This window comes from Paroedura picta, chromosome 13 (assembly GCF_049243985.1).
Source record: "Paroedura picta isolate Pp20150507F chromosome 13, Ppicta_v3.0, whole genome shotgun sequence".
Taxonomy (NCBI): domain Eukaryota; kingdom Metazoa; phylum Chordata; class Lepidosauria; order Squamata; family Gekkonidae; genus Paroedura; species Paroedura picta.
Genome location: NC_135381.1, coordinates 21531075 through 21554023, shown reverse-complemented (window position 1 = coordinate 21554023; position 22949 = coordinate 21531075). Strand labels below are relative to the sequence as shown.

Here is a 22949-nt window from a genome sequence, read left to right as displayed (position 1 = left end):
TAACAATCATCTGCCTGGCCACTTTTCTTCCCTTTTAACTTATTTCCAGGGACAACAGGTTTGCCAAAATTTGTCTGCTTTTAGGCTTCAAACAAGCTTGCTTGTGGGGCTTGGCAAAAAATGAATGCTCTGTAATCTGGTACAAAGCAGATAGCTGAGTCTGGAGCTTGCACAGGAAATTCACTTTCAGTTTGGAGTTCTAAACCACAATACCGAATGCACCTTAGGATGGGGTGTGGGGGTCTCAGGAGCACCAAGGGATGCTGCAGAAGCAAGAAGATTGGTTGCCTGTTCTTCCCGTAATTATGCTTCTGATTGAAAGTTCTGACTTGAACAAAAAGCGTAACTATTTCCAGTAAGAGTCTGAAATGGCAGCCAAAAGCATTGGATCAGGGAGATGCAGATTACAGTTCCCACTTTGCCATAGAAACTTGCTGGCTGACCACTCTTGGCCCAGCCAACCTAACAAGGTTATCGGGATTCAGTGGAGGAGAGAGTGATGTAAGGCTGGGCCTCCGCGACCAAGAATGGTAAAGGCATAAATGAAATAAATAAACCAAACGTTAATCTCAGAAGAGGAGGGAGCACACATCTTTCGTTAGGAGGACCACATTAGCCCCTGCTTCCGAAGTTAAGGCAAACATGCTAGTAAGTTCCCAGTAGCTACTTAAGTGGGACGGATGTGCCTGATTCTCGATGCAGGCTGGATGTCCTGCAACTATTCTGCAGGATGCATTGTCTAGTTTTGAGAGCCAGTTTGGTGTAGTGGTTAGGAGTGCGGACTTCTAATCTGGCATGCCTGGTTCGGTTCTGCACTCCCCCACATGCAGCCAGCTGGGTGACCTTGGGCTTGCCACGGCACTGATAAAACTGTTCTGACTGGGCAGTGATATCAGGGCTCTCTCAGCCTCACCCACGCCACAGGAATGGGAAGGCAACTGTAAGCCGCTTTGAGCCTCCTTCAGGTAGGGAAAAGCAGCATATAAGAACCAACTCTTCTTCTTCTTCTAGTTGTGGGTAGACTTATGAAAAGTAGAAGGGTAGAAAGGGCTCTTCTATCCTGCTGGTAGAAGGGGCTCTTCTATCCTTTCTGTGTGAAGGATAATCCTTTCTGTGTGAAGGATAATCCTGCTGTAGAGGTATGCCACTGATTTTTTGTATTGCTGGATGAAAAAGACTTGCCCAAGCCTGTAAACAAGTTGACTGTGGTGGTGACCATCTACCCCCCACCCCTGAAAAATTGTGGGTCCCTTGCTCTTAATATTTATCAATACACCAATAGTTCTTCCTTAAATTTCAGTATGATTGATTTCCCCCCCTTTGGTTGTCTGCGTATAAGGCACTGAATTAAAGGTGAATGAGTCTATCTCAGGATCTCAGGGCAGAAAATGCCATTTGTCTCAACTGGGAGCTGCAGTTTGAGCTCACTGCAGAAACGAATTGGCAGTTAGATTTTCCTTCTTTCCTGGCATCTGTAATGGAGTTAGGTTTCCTGTACAGTGAGTTGCTTCACTGTAATAGATGTGCTTTTGGAAGATGGAAAAGAGTCACCTTTACTATTTTGTTGTGGTGAAATAAGAAAGCAGGGTTAGTTAAAAAGTGCAGTATGTATATTTTCGGCTTGGAGGAAACTGAAATTATCATGAGCCTGGTCAAGTCTCTGTGTGCATGTGTGCTTCCCCCCCCCATTTCTTTTGAGCCAGCACTAATGATGCTCTGGGTCTTTACTTTGTTTTCCATTTAGCTCAGCGTGGCAATTTAAGGTCTTTTAGTTTGCCGGGTAATTGAGTTTTCCCCTCTTAATTATTTCAGGCTTGCAAGTTGCTCTCTTGATAGTAGAGAGAGCAGGAGCAGAAACTCCTGTAGCAACCTGCTCCAGGCGATCACTTTACACTGTGACCATTTAAGGTTTTCTCCTCTGCTGAGGGATTAATTTTAAATTTAACAACATCCTGGAGAGCTTTCCTGTGCGTGGTTCTTCCCCCGTCCCCCAATAGCTTTAGGAAGTGTAGGTATTTATGTGCCTGATTAAAAGGCTATAGACACCTACAAATTGGTAACATTTTCTTTATAGCTGCGTATTTGCAAAATATGTCCGATATTTACACATCGCCTTGATAGTATCTGAGCATCTTAACATTTTATCAGCAATGGTAGATAAACCGTCAAAAGGACTAGGTTCCTCAGTGTGCATCTGTCTTGCCTGTATTTTTCAAGTGATAATGTGGATCAAAATGCAAACAGCCCAGAGGGAAGCTGGTGTTTTGTGCTTCTTGCCCTGGTAATAATTGAAAATGTGAGGAATTGAGCCTCTGCTAAAATTGTTCTTGCTGTCCTCTAGCTCAGGAGAGGAATGCAGTCAAGATAAGAACACTTTGCACCATTAATACAAAAAACAAAACAGGGAAAGCAAGAAAGTGGGATGGCTGGGTATATGTTTGTAGGTAATGTGTTTATGGAAAGTTCTCGAAGAGGCTGTTTAAACAGTATCAAAACATTAGCAAAATGGTAGCAATACATAGAATCCTGCTGTGGAAGCTTGCTGGGTGACCTTGGACCAGTCACAGGCTCTTAATCTACCTGACTGGTAGGGATGCCAGCTACCAGGTAGGATCTGGAGACCTCCTGGAATTACAGAACATCTCCAGTCTACAGAGACTGTTCCCTGGAGAAAATTGATGCTTTGGAGCAGGCGTAGTCAAACTGCGGCCCTCCAGATGTCCATGGACTACAATTCCCATGAGCCTCTGCTAGCGAGGGTACCCCTGCTTTGGAGGGTAGCATTTTATGACATCATACCCCACTGAGGTCCCTGCCCTTTCCAGGATCAATCCTCAAAACTAGGGGTTTCCAAACTGTACATGGCAACCCTACCTCTGCTGGCAACTTATAACAGGGTTATAACGAGAAGGGGGAAATGGGCTTCGATTTCGTTAAGATAAATATTAGACTCCTCCATTAGACTTCTCCATACCATAAGCATGATATGGAGGTGGCTGATGGTTGCGAATAAAGCTTACAAAATGATGGATTATTTCTGTGCTAAATGTTATGTACCCTGCCCTGGATAGCATAGCCTAGGATGTCCTGGTCTCATATCTTGGAAGCTAAGCAGGGCTGTCTCTGGCTATTATTGGGATAGGAGACCACTGAGGAATATCCGAGTTGCTACAGATAGGCAGGCAGCGTAAAGGAGGTAAAGAGCATCTCTTGCCTTGAAAACTCTGCAAGGTTGCCATAAGGTGACAGTGACTCAGTGGCAAAAAATGTTGTATGATGTGTACAAAATCAGTAGGAGTCAAGTAAGACCTTAAAGACTAACAAAATTTAGAGCAGGGTGTAAGCTTTTGGAAGTGACTGCTCTTTCAGATACAGTTAGAATGAGTCCATCTGTCCTTGTGTCTTGGGGAGGGGAGTGATTTCAGATGCCAAATGACGGCAGCAGGCACGATGGGATTAGGTGTGATGTGCAGAGGGGCCAGTAGGCGTGGAGAACATTGGTAATAAAACAGGAAAGCTAGGTCTGGATTCAGTCCAGGAGGATGGGATCTCTTGAGCTTCATTGTGGTTGTTTGTCGTCAGCTGGTCAGTTGTGTCCAGCTCTTGGTGATCCCATGGCCATTGCCACGATCCCCAATCTCGCACCACATTATCAGTTGCCATTCAGCAGTCTCTCTAATATTTCTGAAATTCCTTTGTAATAGAACTGCTACTCTTCGGCCAGCAACTGAATATTCTGGAAGGTTAAAATGTTCTCTCCCAGAGGTGGCCAGCCGCATACTGTATTCCTGACCTTTCTGGAAATAAGGACAGCAGTCCCTCTTTATCCTCCCAGTGGTTTGCACCTAGCTGTATGGAGCTTTTAAGTTCTTTCTGATGGTTCATACCCATTGATGGACAATGTAGCTACTCTTAGACTTGTAGGTTCTTGACATATCCAATTGGAAAACTGTTGTGGAGAGACACTTGCTTCTCTCTAAGTATGTTTAGGATTGTGGCTTGAATTTGCTGGTAATTACATGAGCTTTGAGCCTCTTGTGGCGCAGAGTGGTAAGGCAGCTGTCTGAAAGCTTTGCTCATGAGGTTGGGAGTTCGATCCCAGCAGCCGGCTCAAGGTTGACTCAGCCTTCCATCCTTCCGAGGTCGGTAAAATGAGTACCCAGCTTGCTGCTGGGGGGTAAACGGTCATGACTGAGGAAGGCACTGGCAAACCACCCCGTATTGAGTCTGCCATGAAAACGCTAGAGGGCGTCACCCCAAGGGTCAGACATGACTCGGTGCTTGCACAGGGGATACCTTTACCTTTACCTTACATGAGCTTTTCATCCCTGTATATTCTGTTTTGTTCTGCTCTGAGAAAGGGGCTTTATGCCACACCTCCTTGGATGCTTGATACTCCCTAGACACCCACTGTTGCTATTTCTGTTGAATTAAGGCATAAACCTCTGTAAGGCTTGCTACATTCATGGAGATGTGTCATACTGCTTCTGATTTGTAGGACTTTGATTTTTCAGCAGGATATGGCTCTGCTGGTTGGTTACCACTATGCAAGTAGGAGTAGCTTTTCTACCTCTGGGAAACAATTGAATTAAATTCATCTTTAATTTTCTGCACCTTTCTTATGCATTCCATTAAAAAGGGGCAGCTATTCAACCTATTCCTCTAGTTGAGAACGTGAGAAGCCGCTGCAAAGAGCAGGTGATTTTGTTTGTGTAGTAATGAGATTGTTTAGTGGAAGAGGCAGCAATTTGTTAACCATCTTGCTCAAAGACTAAAACCTGAGGTATTGTGGGTCACTGACTGGTTAGAGTTCTCTCATAAGCTGGAGATGGGCTTCAGGAAGTTTACAGAAGAACTTGTTACATGAAATGTTTTCTCATTGAGTGCTTCTTTTTTAGGTGTATCATGTGATTAACAGAAAAGTTAGAATTGGTCCAGAGAGAAACAAAAAGTAGTTAGTTGGACCTCTGTGTCCATGCTATCCTCTGTGGTCAACCAGCACCAAATGTTGGGAGCCACTTGATAGGTTGCAGACTCCCATGTTTGACGGTCAGCTATGTCCTAATCAAATGCCTTGTGTGTACTTACAGGGCATGACTTGCAAGTATGTGTGCCGAAAGTTCCAACATGTTGCTCCAGGAAAATGGAAGAAAAATACCAAGCTATGGCCCGTTCCAATATGGAGCAACTTCTCCAATCTGCCAGCATGGATCTGAAGTTCCTCATCATCCAGAATGCAGCTGTCTTCCAAGGTACGTGGCAGAGTGATACCACATCTCTCCTTCATGGAGGTAAGGGGTAGTGAGGCAGCTCTTGAGGCAGAGGGTATACTCCACATTCATCTTGGAGCAACTGGGCTTGTATGCTGCATTCTGGGAGGCTGACACTGCTGGGAAACGTTGAGTCCCAATGCTATGGAAGGGATTCCCTTGTATCATCCATGATTTATCAAATCAAAATATTTTGTCTATTCACTGGCATTGATAAAACATTAACTTACCAACAGCATTATTCACTTACTAGTGGCAAAGCCTGTTGTATCCAGGGAATCAACGGGTGCTAGGACTCACACCTGCACTGTGGCCTTCTTAGGTTCTGGCTACATGGCAACAGCATAAATCATGGTTTTGACATTCTCATCTAAAGAGCTGAGCTCGATTCCCCACTCCTTTCTCATGTGCAGCCAACTGGGTTGCCAAACTCGGGGGGGTGGGGGTGGAGATCTTCAGGAATTACAACTGGCTTGCCTATGCCCTCCCCGCTCTGTATGGTGACTGGGAAGGCAGAGAAGAGTGATGTTTAGCCGGGCGAGGAGAGCTGCAGCAACAGGCCCTCAGGCCTCAGTGGAGTGGATGTGTCCCTTCTCCTCCTCCTGCTCTCTGTATGCAGGGCAGGTGGGTAAAATGCTCACCCAGCAATCACCAGCTTGTTGCCTTGTGTAGGTTTTTTCCGGACAACTTCACACACACAAACATGCATGCTGTCTCATGTTCAGACTATAAAGAACATCTCTGCAGGGAAAAATGGTTGCTTTGGAGGGGAGACTATGAGACATGGCACCATTTTTATAAGTATTTATTGATTTACAAAAATAAAGAAAAATAATACCCAAACCCAGTATCTTCAGTTGTTTCTCTGATCTAATGCAAATTTCCAAGGTGGGTGGCAGAGTGATATTGCATCTCTCCTTCATGGAGGTGAGGCAGCTCTTGAAACAGGCTGCCAGTGGACTGCATTGGAAGATTAAGACTCCCACATTTTGGTACCTTTTTGGCCAAGATGTAAATGTGTGACCACATGTGGCTTGTGAGCAGTTAAGGGCATTGGAACAATCAAGGAATAGTTCAGTTGGGTGCTTTCTGAGATTTGGCTTTGGCTTTTCTGTGCAGCAATGCAACACTGGAGGTGCCCTGGAATAAATATCCCTCTCCCCCAAATGCTTCTGTTACATTCATTGTGGAAAAACCTGATGCATGGTTGTTCCTGGGAGTCAGTAGGGCTGGCAAGAAACTAGCTTGGGCAGTGTCAACCCTTCTGCTAGTGTGGAATTCAGAAACAAGAGGGTGCTCTTGAGGGTTTCTCTTCTGGAGCAACAGGGTTTATATGGGCAGGGATGGTTTATCTTGAAATAGAATATTTTCAGATTCAACAAGCAAAGTTCAAATGTCCATGTGTTTTGGAAATTCTGATTCCTTTTTCAAAAGTTCTAACCATTTTAACACCTCTGTGTAGATTAGTAGATTTTTATATTTTAAACAACCTAGTCTTTTTTGTTGTGGTTTACTGAAATAAGCCTCAATTGGGGATTTCAGCAATCATGAGTTAGGTGACAATCTCTGCTTGCATTTATTCCATGCATTTATCAGTCTCAAAAATTGGGGTTTAGTTTTTTCTTAACTTTATTTAGGCCAAAGAATACTGTGAAAATCTTCCCAGCTGGCTTTTTCAAAAATTAAATCTCTCAAAGAAGGGGATCCATAATCCAGTCAGAAAGCGCTTGTCTTCCTCTTTTCTTGTCACCTTGTAGAATTTTAAAAGCAATTCTTGGTCTTCTGTTATCCAAGATTAATTTGTTAACATGACTTTACCATTTATGTATAATTGAATCCTTTATTCCCAGTAGTAAAACTTGAAATAAAAAATTAATTTTAGGTAAAATGTTCATGTTAACGGTGGCACAGACTGGGATAATTTCATTTTGGACCACCTCTGGATATTCTGTTGGATAACTTGGCATAGTTGTTATGTAATTTGGCCAAATCCTTGTCTATAACCACACCAAGATATTTTACCATTGTTGGATTGACTTTACAGCCTGTGTCCTTTTCAATATCCTTAGAAACTTGACCAGGGATCCCAATGAGCGTTATTTATTTTTATTTTATTTATTTGTAGACCGCCGCTCCCAGCAAGCTGCTCATGGCAGTTAACAATAAAACATCATAACACTTTAAAATACCCCATACAACAATATTAAAATCCTCAAAAATTACAATTATCATTAAGATGGTGATAATAAGTAGTAAAACCCTTTCCCCAACAACTCATAACTGCGGTCTCTCGTATGGTTAGTGATGCTCTGCATGTAGGTTGGGTACATTGTTATCATCTGGGTCTGATATAGCGCCAAGCCTAGGAAGTCAGTGGGAGGGAAGACCTGATCAACCCAGCCTCAACCAAATGCCTGGGGGAAGAGCTCCATTCTGCAAGCCCTGTGGATCTTCTAAGACAGTGGTTCTCAACTGCTCTGACGCTGCGACCCCAACTGTGGCGGCGGGGTCGGTGGCGACATGAGAGCAGGTGCACAACAGTCGGGGCAGCATGGAGGCGGACAGTGGATTCAAGGAGCCCTACAGCTGGCAGTGGGTTCGACACCAGGTTTCCCATATCCACAGGCAAGAGACCACTGCCCTCCTGGGCAGTGTAGAAAGTTCCAGGAGACATTATCAAAAGCCTTTTCAGCATCTAAAAACTTAAAAACCACTCCTTGTTGTTTTCTGTGTGCATAGTCCATTGAATTTAAGATAAAGCGTATATTATTTTTCATGAATCTCTTTGGTATGAAATCTGTTTGGTCAACATGTACATCCTCTCCAATACAATTATTTAGTCTCTCTGCTAATATTTTAACAGAGATTAAGTAAAGAGATTGGTCTGTAGGACTGTGGTGAAAGTGGGTTGCAGCCATCTTTGTGCCTAGGAGTTATTGATGCCTGCTGCCACCAGTCTGGAAGCCTGCTGTGTTAGTTTTCAATTTCAGTGTTGATTAACAGAAACATGAGCTAAACTTTTATAATAAATAGCTGATAGTCCATCAGGTCCAGGTACTTTCTGCAACTTCATTGCAGACATTATGTCACTGATTCCTTGCGTTGAAACTTTTTGATTCAATAATCTACGATGCTCTTCTAAAAATTTCTTAATTGGAATGTTCTTTAGGTACTTTAATTCCGCTTCCCATTTAGGTTGTTTACCTTCTGTTTGATATAAAGCTTGAAAACATTTGGTAAGACGCTCCTCAATGTCCTTTTCAGATGTGTGTTTGGCCCCATTATGTTTCAGTCATGAAATATACTGTTTTTGGACATTTTATAGTTTATAAGCCAACCATTTGCCCGGTTTGTCTGCATATTCAAAAAAGCAGCATCTTATACGATCAGGCCCCTAGCAGGTCTAGATTTGTGGGTCTGCAGGATGTCAGTCTAGAGGGGCCATGGAAGCCACAGAAGGGTTCAGTTTTGAAAACAGGCAAAGGTCAGAAACAGTAATTAAGGAAGCCCTGAGTTTCATAACCAGGAGTCTGGAGGAAGAGACTTAAATTATGCCTAGCAAGGATGTCCTTCTATGAGATTGCTCGGACTGAGGAATGATGTCTAAAACTGGGATGCAGTAGAACAGAGTCCATTAACATCTTAAGATAAATAAAATTTGAGAGCTTTTGTGAGTCACTGCTCACAGCTGGAATGTGAACTAACATAGCTACACATCTTGCAATTTGATAGTCTGGTAAATATGGGTTGGTAGAAGGAGATGATGGGTGTCCAGTACTCAGTGCAGTACTTGGAAAGTAGAGTTAAGCTTACAGGTGCATTATTTTAGTTTAGATGAGTGCATTATTTTAGTTACAACATTTATATCCCATCTTTATGCCTTCATCAGGGTCACCAAGGCAGCTTACAGGTAAAATAAATATTAAAACACATATTTGAAACCAAACACACCAGAACAAAAATCAAAACTAATATACTTAAAAAAAACAATTAAAATGCATGTCAAAAAGGAACACCAGAAGAAACAGAAGTCATCACTTGCTGGTAGAAGGCAGCAGCAGGAAGGGACCATTGTGGTAACACTATAAGAAACATAAGTCACTAAATCCTCTGTTAACAGAAAATGGATGCATTCTTTTGTATTTAGCACATTCTCTCCGCTGTTAAGGGAAAAAGGCAGTTTTGATGCTGCAAGCTTCTATCGGGTTATCTTTAATCACTTCAGTGGCACCTTAGTCACAAATATATCTGATTGCCAATCTCAATGTCAGAGTCTGTTTAAAAGCAGAGCTGAATTATTTATTCTGCTATGATGAAAATGTCTGAAGCTTATTGGGTTTTCTTGGGGGAAAAGCCTGATTGTGCTTGAAGCCTGCAAGATAAAAGATCAGCATTCATCTCCCTGATTCTCTTTACTGACTCAAGCACCAACTGCAAGTTAAGTCATGGTGGAAGAGTCTCTTTTCAGTCTCTTCAACTAAATGAAGTACTGGACTAATTTTGCCTCTTTTTTTAATGGAATGTGTCCTGCTTCAAAAGTTGGCTTGAAACTCAACATCAAGAAAACAAAAATCATGGCATCCGGCCCTCTCAATTCCTGGCAAATAGATGGGGAAGAAATGGAGATAGTGAGAGATTTTATTTTCCTGGGCTCCAAGATCACTGCAGATGGGGACTGCAGCAAAGAAATTAAAAGATGCTTGCTCCTGGAGAGGAAAGCTATGGCAAATCTAGCCAGCATCCTAAAAAGCAGAGACATCACCCTGCCAGCAAAAGTGCATTTAGTCAAGGCTATGGTATTCCCAGTTGCAATGTATGGCTGTGAAAGTTGGACCATAAGGAAGGCCGAGCATCAAAGAATTGAGGCTTTTGAACTCTGGTGCTGGAGAAGACTCTTGCGAGTCCCTTGGACTGCAAGGCGAACAAACCGGTCAGTCCTGGAGGAGATCAGCCCTGACTGCTCCTTAGAAGGACAGATCCTGAAGATGAAACTCAAATACTTTGCCCACCTCATGAGAAGGTAGGACTCCCTGGAGAAGAGCCTAATGCTGGGAGCGATCTAGGGCAAAAGAAGGGGACGACAGAACGAGGTGGCTGGATGGAGTCATTGAAGCAGTTGGTGGAAACTTAAATGGACTCTGGGGAATGGTAGAGGACAGGAAGGCCTGGAGGATCATTGTCCATGGGGTCGCGATGAGTCTGACACTACTTCGCACCTAACAACAACATCCTGCTTCAATTAAAGAAAGAAAGAAGATATGCTTTTTGGAATGGGGTTTAGAAATCTATATTAAGCACCGCTTTTGAGGCATGCCTGTTGCCTTTTCGTAATTCTGTGTGAAAGAACTTGTGGTTCATTATATTGGCAGTCTTAATGCTGCTGCGCTTTGAAGCCAATCAAGTCTGACATTATGGTGTTGGGCTGCCTTTGATCCTCACGAAAAGCATATCCGTGCACATTCTGCATTGCTGTTTGCTTGGTGTGCTGTAATTTAAATGTTTAAAAGATGTTTTGGAAACTTTTGGCTTAATGGGGGGTGAAATGTGTGCCAAGGGTTGCTTGGCCCTGAAGCTTTACCACCCTAAAACACTTGATTTTAGTTTTCTCTGGTTTACTGGTAGTTACGTTGATGGACTTGGGCAATTTAGGATGAGGTCTTATTTCAAAAAAGGCTGAATATGAATGATCCTGCCATAATTCCTCAAAAGTCACAATAGGTGCTTGGTTTTGAAATGTGTTCTGGTCTGGTTTAAGAGCTGTTGGTTGGATGCAAAGCTGGGGCTTCCGATAGCAGATCCAAACAACTGAAAGAACTGGAGGTTTTGGTAGGAAACTGAGCAATGGAGCCTTTGAAAATACCTCCTTGGCACTGAATGGCTTCATCAGATTGTGAAATCCATCATGAACAGCGTGCAGGCTGTGCAGTGGCAGTGGCTCTCCCGAAGCAGAGAGTGTTTGAAATCTGCATAATGGTAGGATCTGAAGGAAATCTCCATCTGTGGTCTCTTAGAGGAGAGATTGAAATATGAACACTGCTTTGCTGGTGTATATAAGGCGTTGATCATGCTTGACATGCACGCCAGAAGCCTGTACTCTGCCTTTTACTTGAAGTGGCTAACAGCATCCTTCTCTCCTCCCCTGTTTGATCCACACAGCAGCCCTGCAAGTGCTGAGTGTATGGCTTCCATGGCAGAATGCATTCTGAGACCTAGATCTCCCAGTTATAGTCTGATTCTAACTACCATACCATGCTGGCCATTATGGAATGTGGGTGGACAACAGGCTATAGATTATTTAAGAGTCTTTCCTCAGTTTTGCAAGCGACTAGATCTGACTACCAACTAGGGTCTGTTTTGAAATTTTAAGCATGGCGGGTCTGTGCATCTTGTTTTTCTTTACCTGGATTAATTTCCCTTACTGTGATTGTTTTTTTTATTATCCATGCTATGAACTTTAATGGATATGCTTTGTGCAAACATAAGATAAAATTTTCAATTAAACACAAGATTGAGCTATTTGTCAGAATCCCCCAGTCTTCTGCCATGATTGATCCATTTATTGTCCTGCCTTGTCAGCCTGTGATATATCCCAGTTCCTGAGCTGCTTGGTACCTCAAGGACAAACATGCTTTAGGTTCCCATAGCCTAGCTTATCCTCCCCAACCTCCTTTGTCTTGCCCACAACTTTGTAGTTTAGATTGCACCAAATGTTTGGCCTCTGTTGAAATGCAGGCCGTCACCTTCCCAAGGGAGGGGGGAATGAGGTGTGCTTAGGTTTATCAGGAATCTTTTCCAAGCTTTGCCATTCCTGTCTATGCCTTTGTAATGATGTCTACGGCTTTGAATGAAGGAACTTGCTTTTAAAGAAGTTTTCCCGTTCATACCAATGAGCACTCTTGCAATATTATTTATCTAGAGATTATTTGCACCATTACATGGTTTTCCTTGTCTGCCATGTTTTTACCACTGTGTACCCTCGTTTTTGTATATTGATTATTTAAGGCATTTTTATGTTGCCTGTTTGCCTGATTAGGGTCCCCAAGACAGCAAACATGACATTGAACATTAAAAACAGTATTTAAAATTATAAAAAACTTAACTAAAAACAAACTTACAACAGCAGAAGCAGGAAGGAGGGCCATTAACAGTTATTGGGGGCATTCAAAGTAAAGGAAGAAAAATGTTTTTCCTGAGGAGGCAATTCCAAAGTTTTGGTGCCATGACTGAGAAAGCCCTTTCTGGGGTAGGCCCCCCATCTCATCTGATTTGGCAGGGGCAGCTGAAGCGAGACCTCCAAAGATGACCAGGGCTGAAGGGGAAGATTCATGTGGGAGAAGACAGCCTTTAGTGGCAGTGGTCCCCAACCTTTTTATCACCGGGGACCGGTCAACGCTTGACAATTTTCCTGGGGCCCGGGGGGGGGGTAATCTTTTGCCGAGGGACGTCGCTGCCCCCGCCTGAGCCCCTGCTCTGCTTGCTTTCCTGCCGGCACCCCTGACTTCCTGCTGCCCGCTGGGGGCGCTGCCAGCAGCAGCTCCGCAGTGCCATGCCGAGAGGGAGTCCCAGCCATGGCGGCTGTTGGAGAGCACCAAAGGTGAGCTGGCGGCAGAGTGGCAGGGCAGCAGCCGGGGAGGAGGACGAGCTACGGCCCAGTACTGACTGATCCACGGACCGGTCCCGGTCCTTGGACTGGGGGTTGGGGACAGCTGCTTTAGGGTAGCTTGGCTCCAAGCCTTATGGGGCTTAAAAAATCAATAACAGTACCTTGAATTGAGCACAGAATCAGGGAGCTAGTGTAGATAGAACAAGACTGGATATGGTTCCTATGGCCAACTAGTCGACATTATGTGGCAAATATAGCCTAGAATAGCCTTTTGACTATGGAGGAGCCCCTGAAATGTTTTCCTGGTATCTAGGAGCACTGGAGCCGGGCTAGAAGTGATGTCAGTTGAGCATGCCTTCCTGCCAGGTCTGTGGAATTAAAAGAAAGGAAGCTCCATGCATGATAACCATGTGAGAATGGTACTCCTGGGTCAATGGGAATGGCTGGTTCCCTGATTTCATGGCCATGCCAGGAATAGCTTGCATTAAGGCAGGATATAGGAGAAAGACTGGGGAGCCCTGGTTGGGAATCCCCAGTCTAGAGTAAGCAAAGCTTTTGGAGCAGGCTGACAAAGGTGGTTCAGGGTGCTAAAAGTTAAACTGACATGAACAGAAACTCTTGGGCAGTCCAACAAGATCTTCTGGTAAGCTGCAAACCAGGAACACAGTTGAGCTCTGTGTACTGGAAGGGTAAACCCGAAGAACAATTCATGACGGTTTTAAATTAGAAACTTTTTAAATGTGTAATACACCTGTCTGCATAATTGATTCTGTGCCTTTCAAGGATGTGGGACTTTGACTTTTTGAAATCAATTAAAGTGGTCTGCATCCACCTCCTGCTCAGGCTGGTTTCCTCCGAAGTGTTTTGCAAGCATGGTTAACTCTCGTTGGCTGTAATTATTTTTCAAGGCAAGAGTTATCTCTGACAGTTCAAGTCTTAATAAGTTTAAACTGACCACCTAATGGTATAAAATAGCCAAATTATGTTTTAGGACTTTCACTAGGTGGCCATAAATGTCAGCTTACCTTCTGAGGTTGTATTTATGTTCCTCAGTGTGATTTCTGCTCTCCCCTTCCCCGATGCAAGTGGTGCTCTTGCCAAATGTACTTGGTCATTGGGCCTGAATGGATTAGGGATGGAGATAAATTTTCTCTGACTGGGTGCTGGCGTGTTTAAAATGCAGAGGAGAACGGGTCTGTAAACGGTGCTCTATGAAAAGGAGGGGAGGGGGAATCAGAGGCAGTGGCAAAGTCAAGGACAGATGTCTGGTTTATGTAAAAAGAAACATTTTCCTGGATTGTCACCAGCTTTGTTTTTAAAGCTGCTGAAAGATGGAATGATAAAAAAGGCCAGTGATGCATTTCAGACCACAGATATGAACCCTTCCCGAGCCAATTAAGCTGTCAGTATGCTCTGGCTTCACGTCCTGCCTGACAAAATGGGTTACCTCGGAACCATTACTCAGTTCAGTGGCACTTAGCAGCTGATGCAAAAATCAATCCAGTAATTTATAATCTTTTGATATGCTATGAAGGTATATTAATCTGCACTTAAAGTGAGAAGGAGAGAATGTAGGAGAGTATTTCTACTACTTGGAAGATTCAAGTACCTGTTTGGGCATTTTCTTACGATAAAGCCATACTTAATTAACCATGGCTTGTTTATTTGACTGGGGTTGGTCTGGTCACAAAGTAGCCTGGTCACAAAGTAGGATGCAACCTGTGGTTTGAATTGGAATGAGCCATGGTTTTATGGTGGTTTCCTGATCTTTTGTGGCAATGGCATCATAAACTGGACCAGTACCGCACAAGAGACAATGGCAACATTTGCATCAGATGCTGAATATATGTCTCCCATCCATGGCTGTTGAGAGCTACAATGGATCTGTCAACTTCTAAAACAGGGGTAGTCAACCTGTGGTTCTCCAGATGTTCATGGACTACAATTCCCATGAGCCCCTGCCAGCAAACACTGGCAGGTGCTCATGGGAATTGTAGTCCATGAACATCTGGAGGACCACAGGTTGACTACCCCTGTTCTAAAGGACTTGGGCATAGATATACCACTAACCATTCTGCTGTATGAAGACACCAGAAGCTGTATTTACGGTATATGTCCAAGTAAGAGGATGCACAGAAACATACAAAACACATTGACATGAAAGGCTGAAACTATCAAAGTGGTTTACTGCACATTGGAAGAAATGTTAGCGCACCTGATGACAAAGCCACTTCTGCAACCCAGATTCAAATATCAGAAGTCCTAACCTTGTCTACTAAGTCAAGGAGTCATTGAGAGGGGGTGTTGGAAATGGCTCTCTGTGCGATGTGTCCTGAGATTCAAACAGGAACTCTCACCATAGAATTAGTGAGGTAGAACACTGACCACTTACCTTTGATTTATTTATTTCATATGTCGACTTTTAGCCCGCCACTCCTAAAAAATGTATCGTGGTGGGTTACAGGTAATTATTATCCGGAAAAAAACTCCATAAAAACCCATAAAGCCCCACTCATACTCCAAAAAAGCTATTTGCCCAGAGACAAGAAACCCAACTTCACCCTCCAGATGATGGTTCCTGCGTCAGCTCGCTACCAGTGGAGCAATGTTTTATGTCACAGAAGTCACTTCATATGTTCATCACATCTTCTCCATTGTGGCTCCCTCATAATCAGTGAGGTCAGGCTGGAATGAAAACCGGTAGAGAGCTTCTGTATGCCTCTCTTGTAGACGTAGATATTAAACTCAAAATCATACACATGAATAAAAATATGTAGCTGCACTGTTTTCTCTAGCTTGGCTCCAAGTCACTGAATTGCATGTCCTCACACATGCCAAGATATCTTTTTGTTAAGTATTGACAAACTTAAGAAATTGAGTAGTGGGTTTTCAGGCGTTGGTAGCTAAGTGGATCATTGAATGGCAGGTTCTGGCTGCAAGAATTGCAGGGAGAGCTTGTGCGTTGAGTAAATGTAGGCTGTGGACTTCCGTGTTAGCATGTATAATTCCCCCCGCAGAGCACTTTGCTCTGTGGGTACAAATTTGCTGGTTTTCCTGGGCCCACGGGACGTTAGCCTGGCCTTGACCCAGGCCAGGGCCTTCTTGGTCCTGGCTCCAACCTGATGGAATGAGCTCCCAGAGGAGCTAAGGGCCCTGTGGGAGTTACCAGCTTTCTGCAGGGCCTGCAAGATGGAGCTCTTCTGCCAGGCGTATGGTTGAGGCCAGGTCAGTTCTCCCGTTAATCCATCTGAGGACCCCCCCCCCAACATTGAGATCTCCAACATCTAGATCATTTGTTAGATCTACTGGATTGGCTTCCACCCTTTTCTGAATATCATTTCCCACCAAGCTGAACATGGGGGAAGTTGTGTTTAGAATTATGACTACTGCTGCTTGTATGTTGTATGATGTAATTGGGGATTTTATTGTGTTTTTAACTGTTTTATGTTGTAAACCATCCTGAGACCTAATTGGAGAATGTTGATCTAAAAATTAAGTAATAATAATATTAATAATAATAATAGAGGTTTCTTCTGGGAAAGAGCAGACAGTATTTTGATGGAAGTCAGGAGTGCTAGGCTGAATCCTTCTTACAGCAGTTGTTCAATTAATAATAGTGTTGATATTTACCTTGGAAAGTAATGCCATATGTTAAAAATAATGGCAGTAGTTAAATTAAAGGATATATGCTGTTTGAGATGGGTGATCTTTTTATTAGTTTCTAAATGTACCCAATGCAGTGTGGAAATGCCATCTCACAGATGTCTTTTTAAACAAGGTGGCAATTCGACGTGTCTGTGGTTAAGATCTATCTATGTATCAAGCTCTATCTAGAGAAGTACAGTTCCCATCTGTGTTATCTGCACTCATCCTTTCTGAATTCTAAATTAACATTTAACTGCTCACACATCTTTTAAAAACCTAGTTTGTTGCTGCTAGTGATAGTATTGGTAAGGAGTTTAATTTAAAAAAAAGATATTACTAGGAAGCATGTCTGCAGTGCCTGAAACTTTTTTATAAAGGTAAAGGTATCCCTTGTGCAAGCACTGAGTCATGTCTGACCCATGGGGTGATGCCCTCTAGCGTTTTCATGGCAGACTCAATACAGGGGGGTTTGCTAGTGCCTTCCCCAGTCATTACCATTTACCCCCCCCCCCCCCAGCAGCAAGCTGGGTACTCATTTTACCGACCTCGGAAGGATGGAAGGCTGAGTCAACCTTGAGCCGGCTGCTGGGATCGAACTCCCAGCCTCATGAGCAAAGCTTTCAGACAGCTGCCTTACCACTCTGCGCCGAAACTTTTTTATACATTTACTTAAATGTTTGTCATCTGTTCTTGTCCCATAAGTTACCAAAGTAGCCCATGACAGCTAAAAGTAAAAATTAAAGTGAACCAACATACAAAACAATGGATTATCTTGGATTCAAGAATTCTGAAGCTGTCTTATTTAAAGGCAATGGCTTAGAGTCCCTGGGCTAAGAGCCAAAATGTCTGGCGACATCCAAACATTAATACCTGCTGGGGTGACCTTGGCAAGTCACTCACTTGGCCAACTCTATCTCATGGCGTGGTTGTGATAATAAAATGGTATAGGGGCAAAGGTTGTAAGCCCCTTTGGTGCCCATCATTGAGTAAAGTGATATAAATGAAGTAAATAAAAATGAAATACTTTGTACAGGAACACAGATGCTTCACAAGATGTTACAGCTGGCTAAGATGTTCTTTTCCTCCGTACTCTTGGAGATAAGGAATATTTTTGGTTCAGTGAAGTTTCTTTGCTCTTCCTAACAACCTGCTTTGCATCAGTGCCATTTTAGCTAGGTTGGCTCTCAGCCATGTGCAATGCATTGGAAAACCTTGGAATTGATTCCTATCAGCCTTTGTGAGTTAAGCACCCACTTGAGAGGTATTGCTCCAGCTTTGCATTGTGAATCAATTTTTCAACTGCAAAGCTCAGTGACCTGTATGCTAAACCAGTGTGCTTTTTCCTTTTGTCGTTGTCTGTTCAGAAGTGATGTTGTCGGGGATTATAAATTAGTAAATGTTTTGCTGGGCTAAAACTGAATTTTAAAATGCTGAGTGGTGTGTGTAGGGAATATATCCCTGATGTATTGAACTCTGCTCTGTCCAAGGGCTGCTGAGTTTCATAGCTTGTGCCGTTGTATTAGAATGGCTTTGATTTGGCATGTTTCCTAAAAGCAATGGGATGGAAGACATTTGGAACTCTTCACTTAAAACAGCAGTGTAAATTAATACAGATGACTATATAGCAAATGGAAGATACAAGGTATATTTTTTGCAATTTCTCCCCCAAAGACTTTCAATCAAATTTTATCTCCAATCTGGAGTGTAGTTACTGCATCAAATAGTTCTTTATATGAGGTAACACTGATAGAACGGAAAAATTAGCATTTGTGGCTCTCATGCAAATGGAACTATGTTGACCTAAACCTTCTCTTTTGCTTTGCATGGCAAAATCCAACCCTGTATTTATATTCTGCTTTTCCTCACGGCTCAAAGCGGCTTGCCGTAAAAATGAGCCATTTGAAAGCTACTCCCAGGTTCTGGCACTGCCCCTGAATCATAAGACTTGTGTGTGGAATGCTGGTAATTCTGTGGAGCATTAAGACGGCCATCATGCCATTTGTCCCCAGTGTGGAAAGGGCCTAAGATGTTAGAAATAACTCTCTCCAAAGTGATGCCTCTTTGCCACTACCCACAAACAGGAACTCTCTTTACCATAGAGTTAGTGAGATAGATAGGAACACTGACCGCTCACTTTTCTAATCTCACTGACCTTTCCTTAGAGCAGGTGCCCCCAACCTTTTTAAGGCTGGGGACCAGCCTGCGGGGGTGGGGGGGGAGAGAGAGGCCCGGGTGCCGCGCATGCGCATTTGCGCCCAACGGCATGCTGACGGCTGCACCCCCTCCCCACAGCGTAGCACTTGCCGGGCCATGAGCAAATCGGCCGCTGAAGCTTCTCGCTGCTGGGGGGGGGGAGAGGGAGGCATGGCTGGTGGTGGACCCGGGGGTTGATGACCCCCGCCTTAGAGGACTAAGTCCCTGTTTCCTACTTTCTCCCTCCTTCTCCATCCTTAAAGGCTGAAACATGGGGGTGCAGAGATGCCTCCAGCATGTCTCTCCACCCAGCCCTTTAGATTTAAATAGAAATCCTCTTTTTACCTTTTCATGTGTAGAATCATCAGATCTAATAAATAGTTTCTATATTAGCTAAGTACAACCTTGGAAAATTGTTTTGTTTGTTTTCTGACTACATGCACTCAACTGCATGCTGTGTTTATTAGCCCAACCAGCCACTCTGCTAACTTTCAGGATATTAAGACTTTAACCTCAAGTCTACCAATTAATATCCTTTAAGGTAGCGATCCCCAACCTGTGGGCCACGGACCACATGTGGTCCTTCAACTAATTGCAGGATGCCTTCTCTCCCCCCCCCCGCCCTTTACTTCATCCCCCCCAGCTCTTTACAACACACTTCATTGTTGTGGCGTGTCTGTATCTTATTTTGAAGGGATGTTTAAACATTACCATAGCGATCAGAGAGCGTTAGGGCAGTGGTTGAGAGTAGAGGAGTAAACTACCCCCCCCCACCGGGCCTCAATAAAAGGCGTTGAGTGGTCCCCGGTGACAAAAAGGTTGGGGACCACTGCTTTAAGGCTTAAGCCATGGGCCCAGCCCCTATAATTTTTTAAATGAATGTATGATTTTTTTGCAAAAAGTCTGCATGCTTGCTGTAGCTGAAGTTTTTGGTACATGGTGATCTTCTTGCAGTCCAATAACGAGAGGTTTGTTTGGTAGAAAGAAATCAACATGCTTTCTGCCTCTTTGAAGAGCACAGATTTATCTCTATTGTTGTACAATCATGAGTGAAACAGGCAGGCCAGATCTGAAAGCAGGATTCATCCACTTGAAAAAGGACAACTTTTCAGACTGAGTTGGACTCCTGAAACTGGTGCTGAGAGCAGAGAAATTAAGATTGTGGAAGAAGGCCCTCCTGTCCCTCCAGATGCAAGTGCCTCACACGAGCTCATGCAGGAATATAAAAAATGGACAAAGATGTAAAAGCCTCTACAATTATAATTTCATGCATGAGTACAGCTGAATACCCTGATATACTAAGACAAGACTTTGAGTCAGCTCTCGATAAAACAGGATGGACTTATTCCTCCAGAATAACTAAGAGTCTGTACATCATGCATTATCAAGGATAATCCTTTGATGGGCATGTATTGGAAATGAAAAAACTTTCAGGAATTAGAAAACTCTGATGCGGTTATCGAATGTGTACAAAATTACACATACTCATATTTCTGAGCATGTCATATATCTTTCATACCACAATAAGCCAGATTGAAATGAAAGATCAAGTTACTTTTGATGATTTAAGAGATTGTGATGAAGAAGACGCTTACAAAATTAGCTTATGTGCTCTAGATAAAGTTGCAAGAGGAAATGCATACCAAAATGGAAATCCTTGTTTGCATTTGAAAGGAGCTGTGCAGTCTAGCTTTGTTACTGGGGGAACCAGATACAAATGACAAGGTCATGTGACTGCTAATGCTGACCAGAAATAAACTAATTCCTACATCAGGTTTAATAACTGTCATCTCCATAGGGAGAGATAAAATGCTGTTTTTGTGATCAAATTGCACAAAGCTTACCAAAGCACTCAAAAGTAGAATAGTGTTTCTAACCAAAAGACTGTATTCCATAGATTGTACTGTGTGAGTTTGAAACAAAGAAATGGGGGATATATTCTTGATTCAGGTTCCACAAATCACATAAGCAACTGTGGAATGGGCACAAGTTGTCTGTAGAGCAATTGAACGCCTTTGGATCAATTAGAGAGGTGATAGCCTTTGATCTCTAATAGCAGCATTTTGGTTTCTCTTTGTAAAGTACACTGAATTCTAGGGGATTGATTGGCTGTTTTGACAAAGGATTACCATTGGCTGTATTTGGTTGTGACACAGAGGTAACAGAACTGATTTTTGCTATATATTCCCTGTCATGTAAGAAGATCATAGTCTGACAAAGGGTGCTTGCACTCGAAAGCTCACGCCTTGAATAAATCTTTGTTGGTCTTAAAGGTGCTACTGAACTCTGATTTTATTAATCCTAGTGCATGTTCTTCTGGTTAATCCAGGACAATCCGTTGACGGCAGTGCCAATTAATGGAAACACAAATGTTTGGAATGATAGGGGCTGCTTAGGGTCAGCCTTCACTGAAGCAGCAGAATTGGCAATGATAGCCCAAAATTCAGCAGTTGGAAATAATATCCATGGTTTCAGCATCCTCAATTCAAGGCTTTCAGCTGGCTCCATTTGGCAGTGGCTTTAATCTGTGACTGAAGAGGAGGACAAGGATGGTTTCAGAAAGCTGTTCTAAATTCTTCTGAAATGCAAAGTGCTGTTTCTATCTCTTCTGCATTTTAAAATAAAAGTGTAAACGCTGTCTTCAAAGACTTTCATTATTGGAAGGTGTTAGGACTGAGTATCATAAAGAAGCCATGCGAAAATGGGATAGCATTGTGAAACAGTTTCTGGCACTAGAACTCACAGGGTACTACTCAGTCTTCACCATTGTAACAAATTGCTTGTTTTCCATGGCTGTGTTGACTCAGTTTGTTCCAAGAATTTGTTCAATATGCAGTGGTGCTTGTACTTAGACTGTGCCTATTCTTGCCTCCCCCACCCAATCCCCGAAACTTGGGTTTGTAAGCTGTTGCTTAAGACTAACTTGCAGCAGAACACCTACTTTGAAGGTAGCAGATCCCCAGTTTGCTCCTAAGCCAGTTTGGTGTAGTGGTTAAGAGCAGTAGCCTCTAATCTAGAGCAGTGGTCCCCAACCCCCGGTCTGGGGACCGGGACCGGGACCGGTCCATGGATCAGTGGGTACCTCCTCATCTTCCTCCCTGGCTATTGCCTTGGGGGCTGCCCTGCCACTCTGCCACCGGCTCACCTTTGGTGGTCTCCAGTGGCTGCCATGGCTGGGGTTCCCCCTCGGCATGGCACTGTGAAGCTGCTGCTGGCAGTTCCTCCCAGTGGGCGGCGGAAAGTCAGGGGCGCCGGCGGGAAAGCAAATGGAGCAAGGGCTCAGGCTAGGACATACTTTACAGGGCTAAAAAGACCACATAGCACGTTTTTAAAAACATTCTATAGCACATTATTTTAAATGTTAGCTACTTCAAAAGGGAGCACCTTAAAACTTGCTGTGGCAAAGGGTTTTGTCCACATTAACAGTATTTTGATTTGATTTGCCCAGAGCCCCCTTCCTTGTAAGCACAAAATGCAGCCTTAGCTGGCAGAGTAAAGATTTGCTAATAAAGCCCAAAGACTGGTAAAGCTTGGTATTAATAACTGGTGACTACTAGAACAGTGGCCAATTGAAACTCTGCCTGAGCCACTGTAGTGCAGGGAGCAGAGTGTTGGACTAGGACTTGCGAGGCCAAGGTTCAAGTCTGTCATGGCCTTACTTTGGGCCAGACATGCTTTTTCAGCCTAGCCTACTTTGAAGAGTGGTGAATAAAGTGAAATAGAAGAGCTGAGAACAAAATGTTAATCTCCTTGGGGAGGGGTCAACACTAGCGAGGAAAGTACGGTATAAATTAGATTTGAAATGCTGTATTTACTGTGTCATTTCCTGGTGGGGGTATTACAGAAGCATGAAAAAATCTACAGACACTCTGCAGTTTTAACCTGGCAGCCAGGGGTAGTCAAACTGCGGCCCTCCAGATGTCCATGGACTACAATTCCCATGAGCCCCTGCCAGCTGGCAGGGGCTCATGGGAATTGTAGTCCATGGACATCTGGAGGGCCGCAGTTTGACGTACCCCTGTGACAGACCTTCCATAACTATCATTGGGATCTTGACAACTCTGACTGACAAGAGAAAAGAGGGTGTCTTTCCTTTTTGGAGTGCCTTGTTTTCTGTCCTAGGAAGAAATAAATGGAGTGCCCTCCCCCTTCCCCTTTGAAATTACAAAGATCTGCTGTGGCTTATTTATCCTAATGTGGCTTTCATCATGCCCCCAGATAACTGGAGGTTATCTCTT

At 43.5% G+C, this 22949-nt stretch overlaps 1 protein-coding gene across 8 annotated transcripts in view; it reads left to right on the top strand.

The window, feature by feature from the left end:
- Positions 1-22949, top strand: part of GPC3 (glypican 3) — a 131710-nt gene that overhangs the window by 8549 nt on the left and 100212 nt on the right. For 5 of the 8 annotated variants that reach the window (XR_013226247.1, XR_013226246.1, XM_077308275.1 and 2 more), the window contains exon 2: positions 5091-5291. Coding sequence is in view for 5 of the 8 variants with exons in the window: in XM_077308275.1 (XP_077164390.1) it covers positions 5091-5291 (201 nt within the window). In the remaining 3 variants the exon portion in view is untranslated. Of the gene's footprint in view, positions 1-5090; positions 5292-22949 lie in introns of those variants that run through there. The other 3 variants (XM_077308278.1, XM_077308276.1, XM_077308281.1) reach the window with 2 other exon arrangements.